General features: G+C 51.4%; 1 protein-coding gene across 1 annotated transcript; it reads right to left on the bottom strand.

Annotated features, from left to right (window-relative positions):
* Nucleotides 1–2,045: 2,045 nt before the first annotated feature.
* Nucleotides 2,046–10,356, bottom strand: DUSP7 (dual specificity phosphatase 7). The gene is made up of 3 exons (XM_027700407.1): nucleotides 9,747–10,356; nucleotides 6,989–7,417; nucleotides 2,046–4,462 (listed from the first exon to the last, which is right to left on the bottom strand). The coding sequence occupies exons 1-3, from the start codon at nucleotides 10,156–10,158 to the stop codon at nucleotides 4,155–4,157; spliced, it is 1,149 nt and encodes a 382-aa protein (XP_027556208.1). The 5' UTR covers nucleotides 10,159–10,356; the 3' UTR covers nucleotides 2,046–4,154.
* Between the last annotated feature and the right edge of the window lie 6 nt (nucleotides 10,357–10,362).

The raw sequence follows: 10,362 nt of genomic DNA on the forward strand, positions 1-10,362 counted from the left end.
AGGAGTTAAGACAAAGTCATTAATTGGGAAAAAAGATAAATTCCCATTTGTATTGCCTGAGGACTTGTGGCATCACAAGCGAAAACCCAGGCACAGCAGATCTCTGTGCCCAAACAGGACATTACCTGGTTTTGTAGAGCAGAACACCACAGAGCATCTTAAAGCAGCTCATCTGGAATCAATGGGTTAACCGAGGAGCTTCTCCCTGCTGCGTGTGGGAAGCTGTATCTCCTTGCCAAATTCCTCTGCTCTGAACATAACCAGCTTTCTCACTCAGCCCGTGCTCCTACGCTCAACCATGCTCGTGCCTGCCTCTGCAAGGGAGTGTAGACAGACCCCACGTTCTCTTTTCCCTCTGTAACTATTTCTCCAGCATTGCCCCTTGCCTGGTGTCAGTTCTCTTCGCCTCACTAAATTACAGGACATCAGGTCTCCAAGGAAACCCCTCTGAGCCAAGAAGCACGGTGCAAGACATTTGTAAAACACTGATGGCTGAAGACCAGCCAGGCTGGCTGCTCCCTGCTGTTGAGGCCAGGAAGCTTGGAAAAGGCTCCTTTGGGTCTTGGAGGAAAGAGCACTTGCAGGTGGCAGGATGATTTTCAGACAAGTCATCTCCTTCCTTTGGCAACAGGGCTTTTGAGTGCAGCAGTGCTGGGACACTCAGGGTAGACTTGCATCTCCCAGGATCAGGTACCCCAGGGAGCTGCCAGAGGAGCAGCCTGGTAGCTGCCTGCACATCAGCCCTTCCTCCAAAGCCATGGCAAAACAGCAGCTGTGCTGTTCCAGCCAGCCACAACTCAGCTACCACACAAATGAGCTTACAGAGCTAATGCTAACTGCTAATATCCTACTCCACACCTTAGCAGAAAATCCTAAGAGGAAATTAGATGGAAGCAAATATAGCCATACACCTGACAAGCTATTCTGCACTCCAGTGCACAGCCTCCAGCATGGTTTCCTATCTTCCTCAAGAGGTATTCTACCACGTAATTACAAGGTAAAACCTAGAGGTCTTTTTTTCCCCTGCATACCAGGTAGATTTTCATTTGTTTAGCCACAAACAGACCTCTAAATCAATATATAGATTCCCATCATGCAGTTAAGGAGTAAACAAACTCATGCACACACACACACACACACATAGACACACACAGACACACTCTCCCTGGGCTCCTGCTTCAGCCTCTACCTCCCCTCTGCACTCACCAGCCTGAGCTGTTTCTGGAATTAAGCTGTCTTTGGTGCTCAGGCCCTAGGATTAGAAGAACAAGGTGACACATATACTCACTTTGAGGAACTGAACAACTGAATAGATAGCCATTTAATTTCTTGCCATTTAGGTTAAAACAAGGAATGCTGGGGTAGGGGGGAACCCAGCCCTACCTAGCTACAAGCAGAGTCGTGGGGAGCCACAGCTCCCTTAGCTGGGCTGCACTCACAGCCACATTTCACCCTAAAACATCCTCATCAGCCGCTCCAGATTTCCCACAAACTGCACCTGGGGAGCACAAGGGGACAGCACAGCCCGTGTGCAACCCACACTGCAACCCCTTTCCCCCAAAGATGCAGGAGGGGGCTCCTGCTCTCCGGGAGATCCAGGATAAGTCATCAGGTGGCTGCCCACAAGGCCACAACTTCTTGCTTTCCTACCAAAACACAGTCTGCTAACACAACAGTTGTGGGCAAGGCTTTGCCGTGCCTTTGTAGGCCACGCTTAAACGGCAAACAAAAGTGTCTTTAGTTTATCTATTTATTTTTGGCGCAGAGGAATGGCTGGGGTCAAAGCCAGTCCCATTCTCAAGCTGTTCTTTGTTCTCTGGTTTATCCAATACCCCCTTATCCCTCTCCTCGCCCTCCCACCTCCCCCTCTCCATTTTACCACAGGTCTTAAAAATTAAGCTGTGCATGAAACCAAACACCACACTTGAACACTGCCCAGCAAATGCTCTTCATGGTCACAGAAGAATACTAATTGACCATAAAAAACGGATAAGAGCAGCGTGCCCTTATATGGGCAGAGGCTAGACAAGCATCTGACACAAACATCATTTTTAAAGAAAAAATAATATTTATTTGCAATATAAACAAAGTCCCAATATTGGATCAGTATATATAGGGTCACTAATTTTCCTTCATAACTCAGAAATCAGAACCATTCCTCACTAACAAGCTCTCATTTGTACTAATCAGAAAGATGCATCTTATTTTTTTCCTTTAAAGAAGAAAGACCACTAACAGCACAGGAAGCCTTTACAAACCAGCTTAGCTGTAACGCAATACAGATGCACTGTCAAAAAATCCCTGAAAAAATAAATTCCTCCATGAGGTAAGATGCAATTAGAATATTCCCAATTTTCTCACTTGCAACCGTACGCCCATTCTCCCTTCCAATGACCCACGATCCCAACATTGTGGCAAACAAAACCCAACAAACAAACAAAAAACAACCAGAAAACAAGAAACAGAAGCTCATTCCAACATTCTGATAACATCTTGTAACAAAAAGAACAGTTTCAGGATGTGACAGCGTCAAACATTCCTCCAGATGGAGATTTTTTTAATTATTTTTTTCATTTTCTTGAAAAAAGTACAAAAAACTGGATATTTAGAAAAAATCCGTGGCTATTTTTTTTTCTTTCAGTTATGTGAGAGTTAAAGTGGACAGGGAGGGGGGAGAAAGGAAGGACTACATTGCAGCCAATAAAGAAATCTCCAAATCCGTTCTGCCCTCCTCCCAGAAATTATTACCACTTCCTCCCCTCCCAGCTTGGTATAAGGAGTTTGCCAAACACTAGCCAGAAATACATACAAGTCTTCTCAGAATAGAAGGCACGGCATAAAGTTATTCAAAAGAGGAAGAAGGAAAAAAAATCAGAACCTCTGTTGAAAGCTCCAATCATCTCAGAATTTGCCAGTTAATATATATATTCATATATATATATATATATATAAAAATTCTCTGTTACAATGCTCTCCTCCTCACTTGCACATCTCTTCGTGCCCCTCACACGCTCCGTGCGTGACGATCCAGTCCCGTCCCGCTACGCAATCCTGGCTCTGCTCCGGGCACTCGCTGTGCTCCCCCTCCACCCCGCACACATGGGAAAGAATCGAGTGTGCACAAGAAACGCCAGCATCGCAACTACCTTCAGTGCTCGGGAAGCTGGGATGGTTTCGGGCCAGCTGGATGACGTTAAGTCAGTCAACAGGCAGCAGAGAATGAAGCTGGGCTCAGACATGCTTCTACCAACTCTGGAGGCTACAAGAGTTTTACCTCTGGCAATAGCAAACAGTGTTTTTTGGCAGGGGTGGCATTAAAAAAAAAAAAAAAAAAAAGAGGAAGCTTGCGGCTTAGTCACCTTGGCTGAATCAGTGCAGAGTTTGTGATTGTGAGTGCAGGAGTGGTGAAGGGGTTGCGTTCAAGCCCAACTGGCCTTCACACATAACAAAGCTTCCTACTAGATGCTAACAACGACAGCAGCAGCATGTATCTCTCTCTGGAGTACCCAGTAATATGCCAGGACATACCAAGGCTTCACAAAGTGTGCAAAATGCATTTGGTCAATATAAACATTTGATTAAAAAAAAAATAAATGATCAAACAAGAGACAGAATAAAATACTGGTTTTGCAACCTCGTCTGTACAAACAGTCAGGAACTTACATATTTAAAAAGAGTTTGAACCCAAAGCTCGAGTAAGATCTACCTTTTTTTTGTTTGTTTTTTTTAAATCAAAAAAAAGTAAACTTGGGTTTTAAAACAGTCTTGGCCCAACACCTTTTGTTCACGGTTTCCAAGTGCATAAATCTCCTCATTTTCCACAGCAAGCTAACCCCTGGTAGCTCTTCGCACGTGTGTGTGTTCTGACAGTCCCAATGCACCCAGGAAAGCGGTTATTGCCGGTGACAGCTGCGCTCAAAATGCTGTAACATCGCCCGTATTAAATAACCCCCTGTAAAAACACTACCTCTTGGAACCACTTGGATCAGGATACTAGTGAACGGCATTAGCCTTCCTAAAGCAGCGATCAGGCACCTCTGCCCAGAGAAGCTACTCCTTCCAGAGCTGCCTGGCAAGACAGATATTTTCGTAAGAGTTGAAATGCTCAAGAGAAGCGATTCGATGCTCGAGTTCCCGACCAGGCAGTGTCCTCTTCATGTGGACTCCAGGGTGTTCAGCTGAAACAGGTTGTGGTTGGTGGGGGTGGTGAAGTAGAGCTGTTCACTGGGCGAGCGGTTGTCACAAGGGCTGTTGAGTCCCAGAGTCCTCTCAAAGTCCAGGAGTTGGCCCATGAAGTTAAAGTTTGGGGAAATGTTGGATTTTTTCCTTTTCACAAAGTCATAGGCATCGTTCAGGGACAAGTTGAGTTTTTGCATCAAGTAGGCGACAGTGACTGTTACGGACCGGCTGATGCCAGCGAGGCAGTGAACAAGGATCCCACACTTCTTGGAACGGGCCTCATCTGAAACAAGACAAGGGGAAGGGGGAGTCTATTATTCTGCACCAAAAACACACGGCTTTGGAGCAGGGCCAGGTGGCAGCTGCAAGCTCCTAGGACCAGGATGACTGCCAGAACTGGATCCCCTGCTCCTACTGACACCATCTCATGTCCCTTTGACACCCACATCTCTTCCCACAAGGCTCCGAAGATATTCCCACTCAGGAATATCTATTGTTTAGCATGGCAAAGCTGCACATCCCCAACAAGGCCAAGCATCTCACGTGCTTGAGAAGTATGAATCAAGTCTAGCAACACATCCCTCGCCTAGAGAGCATCGGTGTCCTCTATTCAGAGAGCTGGAGTAACCCACAGGAGGCAGATGGAGCTGGAGACAACAGCTCCAGGGAGACGCTGGTGGTTGGGCACAGCACACCCACCTCAACACCAACTAACTGGGGAAGGCTGTGCACTCAGTGCAAGGCTGCAGCCCAGCAGCACATGAGCTATTATTCTCTTCTGCTGTTCTTGTCCTCCTTCCACTAGAAAGTTACATGAATGTAGTTGATGCCAATTTAAGCAAGAGTCTGAAGTGCAGGAACTTCCCTTATTGTGAAATTGTGCTTTAGGATCGACAGAAATGCACTTCACTACAAACAAACGCTTGTGTTGGAGGAGACTCTCAGGATGAATGGTAGCGGAAAGCAGGAATGCAGGCTGGACCAAAAAATGGCGAGAGAACAGCGACGAAATTTCCCCTCCCTTGCCACCGACTGAAAAGCGCACACACACTCATTGTCTCTCGCACAGCCGGAACAGCGTGATCCCTTTATGAATTGACATCTTAGTGCTGAAAGAGGGACACACCACTGAGAGCACTGAATGCACGCAAGTACCCAGCACTGCTTACTTCTGGGCAGCCCTATTTGAAGTCAGTCATTTCACTGAGAGCTTGGCGGGGAGGGAGAAGGTGGAAGGAGAAAAAGGATCCTCGAGCGAAGCCGGAGGTAAGAGACACTGGCACCACAAGTGCAGGGAAGGGCAAGGAAGATGCAGGCAAAACAAATCCAGACTCAAGCCACAACAGAATTTCTGCCCAGCCTCCAAAACCGGGCAAGAATTTCCAGGATGGTGGGCAGTCACCCCCCAGTGTACCCAGCCCTCCTGTTCAACATTTTTCCAGACATTTTTGCCTTTCATCTGACCTGCACAGCATTTCTTGGTGTTTGGTTTTAGAGTGAGGTAATCCTCCATTTCCTGTCATTAACTGGAAAGCACAAGCTGGGTGCGCACAGAGACAGGGACTGACTGGCGCAGAGGGATCCCAAATGCCACATGTCAGCAGGAACCCGGTACCTCACCCCTGACGTTTCACACCACGCTCAGTGCAGGAAGTGCGGACAGGACATCAGACGGGTCCCTGTTGCCACACTGAAGCAGCTGCTTCTGACCACAACCGTATTACCAGAGGTCAGAAGCTGGGGGCAAAGGAGAGCATGTGGGAACCGGGGCTTCCAAAGGCTGAAGAGCAGCCAAGGATCTACTACTGCTCTGCCCCATTTCAGGCCTTACGGCACAGCAAGCACAAGCACTGGGGTCTGAAACTAGGGCAACAAAGCAGCACTGAAACGGGCTGCACAGGTTTCAGTCTGAAGGTAAAGGCCCCCTTCTCCTTTATCTATATCAGTGCTTTCAATCAGATATGAATCCATGGGGCTTTTAACAGCTAATGGGGGTATCACTACCTGTGCCATTCACCCCCCCAAAACAGAACAGATTAGACCAATGACCGTCACAAGCAAACAGCACAGGTCAGGCTGGAAATGTATCAACCTGACACACACTTCCCAGAAGCTAAGAAGCAATTTTCAAAGTCAAGACCAGCCTGAGAGAAGAGATCTGCCTCCCTGCACCACCCCCCCTCACCAGCCAAAGCTGTCTTGGGGGCTGTCTGCAGAGCAGCTTTTCTATCTGAGCTCTGCAGTACAACTATAATCACTAACTCATTGTGTTGACACTTACCTTAGGAGAAGTATCCATACAAGGAGTTAGTTATGTTAGGGTGACTTACAGCAGGATCCCAACTAGACTAGCAAATCCCCTTGGGAAAACACACACACACTTTTAACCACACTTGGGGCTAAGGAATCGCTGGCACCAGTCACATTAATGCAACTCCCATCAACACTCATTCCTCCAAGCAAAGCAGGCAAAGGAGCTCCCCAGTGCCTGGGTTCAGCCATTTCTCTCAAGTGGAAATCCCCATACAAGGGCAAGAGGTAGCGGGGCCGGTCTGACCACTTGCAGGTAACTCAGCTGAGGTGCTGCAAGAGGGCTGAATTTGGGAAGGGGAGGCCTCCCTGAACCCAGCCAGGGTGACACACACCAGAAGTGCCACCTTGGCAGCACGACACTCAGCTGCTAAGCTGCTGCTGGTGCCGATGCCGTGCCCCGGAGAGGTGAGGCTGGGGATGAGCAACAGCCCTGGGAAGCGGCACACCACATTCCCAAGCAGTGAGTGTGAAAAGAGATGTTTTGCCAACTACCTACCAATGAAAGCAATGGCCTCGGGAAAGAACTGCGAGAGGTTCTGGCTCCAGTGATCTGAGATGGGGATCTGCTTGTACTTGAACTCCCCGTCATGCTCAAACATGTTTGGCAGGTTAGGAGTCACATTCAGGATGTATTTAATGCCATATTTGCCCAGGACGTCCAAGTTGGTCGAATCTTTGGCACAGCCCAGGTACAGGTAAGGTAGGATCTGGACCGGAAAGGCAGGCTGATTGTTAGGGATGGGACTCCCGTCTGACTCCGTGGCACTGCTGGGTTCCCTGTCGGATTCGCCATCCGAGCAGTCGGAACTTATCCGCAGCCCTCCCAAGCCAAGGACCGACGCCGGGGGAGAGTTGCTGGGCGAGGAGCTGTCGAGGTTCGTCTCGCAGTGCTCAGAATATTCGGTCTGAAACTTGTTAAAGCCACCTGGGAAGAGGGAAAGGAGAGAGGGAAGGGGAGAGACAGAGAGAAAAAGATGTTTTATTCTTCAGAATGGGAAATTCTTCTACCTGCACACATGTGCATGTTGCTTTGAAAGTCTTTGCCAGCAAAAAGTTGGTATCCCTTCACACCAAGAAAGGCATTCCCCTGCTCCCTCATCTTCCCTGGGCAAACTGCTACTGAGCAAACGGGTCCCAAGAAACCAAAGAGTGTTTCTTACACAGTTTGACATTGCTGGTGATAAATAGGGGCCAAATTTCAACCACAAAAGAAACAAACATCCAAAAATAAAATCAGCATCAAGAGACAATCTCGCCTTGTTTAGTTTCTCAAAAATATGGGTCTGGGGCAGTTTAGGCAAGAGCTATTGTGCCACCTAGATAGGAAAGCACAAAAGTATCTGTGTCTGAAAAGATAAATCAAGGACAACCACCAAACCCCAATGAAAGAATACATCTTCAAGCAGGAAAAAAGATCCTAAAGTTTTGCCAAAGAGTGATCCTCACAGTATTTTATCACAACAAACACGTTTTGTGACAGGGCAGTGTCACAGGTTTGTTCTTCACCCAAACCACATCAGGAGTGCGGAGGGATGGGACTCTACGTATCTGCCCTTAAGTCCTTTTCTCTGGCTCCTCGGCTCAGCGGCTTGGGAAGGAAGGCAGAGGTAGGGAAGTAAAAACCCCACCGATCTACCTCCTTTCCAGGCAATATTAAACCGGAGCTCAGCCATCGGGATCTGACACTGACAAATGGTTTAATTAGAAAAGGCTCCTGGAAACTTCGTTAGCGGGTTCGGCGGTTGTGGCGGGGTCACTGAGCAGGACAGACAGCTCCTGCCACATCCATTCATGAAAAAGGCTCGTCCTCGCCCTCTTCCTCCCCCCGCGCCGCCAGACAGCGCCGAGGAGCCATTTTGGAATTTTAATTGGAAACATTTCCCACCGAGGCTCCCGGAAAAAGGCAGAGAAAGGGGCTCAGCTCCTCCCCTGCCCATCAGGGAGAGCTTAGGAGTAACTTCAAAGCCGCTCCTTCCTGCCTAGGGATGAGGAACGACGGGGAGAGAAACAGGAATACAAAGCGAGGGATCAACGGAGCCCATGGGAAACTCCAAACCGGGATGGGATGGTGGGATGGGGGACTCGCCCACCGGCACGGGCAGGGATGGGAGGATCGAGTGGGGAACGGGATCAATCCCTGTGCTTGCCCCCTCTCCATGTTTTTAAAGGAGGCTTATGTGGGCAGTGCAGCCCTATGAGCTGGTCCCCAAATACCTGCCTGTTCCACTGCCACCCCAACCCGTTACCAGGGAGTCCCCCGGATCCCCAAAAAGGGTCTATCACGGAGCAGCAGTGTTTTTTTAAGAGCCGCAAGTGGCAACTTTCTTGACCACTCTCCCACACACACACACACACTCCTCCGCTCTCCTGCTATTCCTGCCTCAAAGCCGCCACCCAGCGACCGGACGGGGAGCACTGGGAGGATGCGAGAAGGGTCCCAGCAGCCCAGCTGCGGGCTCTGCTCAGCCCGCTGAGATTTTTCAAAATCGAAAAAAAAAACCAACAACAACCAAAAAAAAAAACAAAACAAACACACAAAAAAAACAAACCAAAAAAAACCCCCAAGCACGAAGTCCCCAAACCACCGCCAGTCCTCAGGAAGGGGCATGTGCGGGGTGCGGGGCTCGGCTCCCCCGCAGCGCAGCGCCGCGCTCCCCATCGCTCTGCCCCAGGGGAGCAGCCGGGCTGCCCCCTCCTAGACCCGCCGGCGTTGCCTAGGAAAGGGGCAGGAAAACCCAAGCGCTGGCTTTTCGGAGATGGGGGAGAGGTAAAATAACATGAGAGGGCTCTCCTGTCCCCCCGCAAATCCGGCCATCCCTTCCGGAGGAGAGCCCCCGAAAGGCTCTCTCGGGGGAGCGCAGGCGAGGGGCTCCCCGGCGCTGCCCGGCCGGGGTCGGCTTGGGACGGGGCAGCGCTGGAGGGGCCGTCCTGGCGGCGGGGCTGGGGGGTCTCTCCCGCCGCTGCCGGGGAGGCGACGCAGGAAGAAACGGGGCGCTCCCGACTGCTTCCAGCCTGCGACCATTTTGTGCGGGGGATTAAAGCGGGATGCAGGGGAGGGAGAAAAATACATACAGAAAAATAAAAATAAATCAGGCAGAGGGGGTGAGGGGAGGAAGCAAAACAATCCAGCCATCTCCGGCCGGCTAGGGGATGGGCGCCGGGGATACAGCGGCCGGCCAGGGGCTGCGGAGCGGGACGCGGACAAGGGCTGCGGGAGCGGGACGCGGCGGGAGGAAGGGCGGGAGGCACCTCACCTTTCAGGTAATAGGCTTTGCAGCCGTCATCGCGCAGCTTCTGGAGCAGGAGCCCCAGGACGGAGGTCGCGGCGCCGCTGTCCTGCCAGTCGGCGGTGGCCTCGTCGTAGAGCAGCACGGTGTCGGCCTTGCAGCGCTTGACGAAGCGCTCCTTGTCCTCGTGGTTGGGGATGATGGAGCGGATGGGCAGGTTGCCCTTCTTGAGGCGGCGCAGCATGAGCCCGGGGATGGCCAGGTTGATGGCCGTCTCGATGTGCGAGCTCTCGAAGAGCTCGTGGGGGCGGCAGTCGAGCAGCAGCAGCGAGCGGCCGCCGCCCGACTCCAGCTCCTCCTGCAGCCACTCCGCGCTCTTGCACGGCATCGCCGCAGCCATGGGCGCCCGCGGGGAGCTCCCCCAGACCTGCGTTTTCATGGGGCTCGGCAGCGGCGGCCGCCAAGCGCCCGGCCCCACCGGCCACCCACGCGGCGTCCGGACGCGGCCCCCGCTCCCGCCGGTCGGTCCTTGCGCTGCGCCGGACGCGGCTCCGCTCGGCACGGCCGTGGGGTGCGCGCTGCTGCGGCCCGGAGCGCGGCGGCCCCCGCTCTGCCCTACGCGCTGCGCCCCATCCCGGCGGCC

The sequence above is a fragment of the Neopelma chrysocephalum genome, unplaced genomic scaffold, assembly GCF_003984885.1.
Source record: "Neopelma chrysocephalum unplaced genomic scaffold, ASM398488v2 Primary Assembly neopelma1_147, whole genome shotgun sequence".
NCBI classification, from domain to species: domain Eukaryota; kingdom Metazoa; phylum Chordata; class Aves; order Passeriformes; family Pipridae; genus Neopelma; species Neopelma chrysocephalum.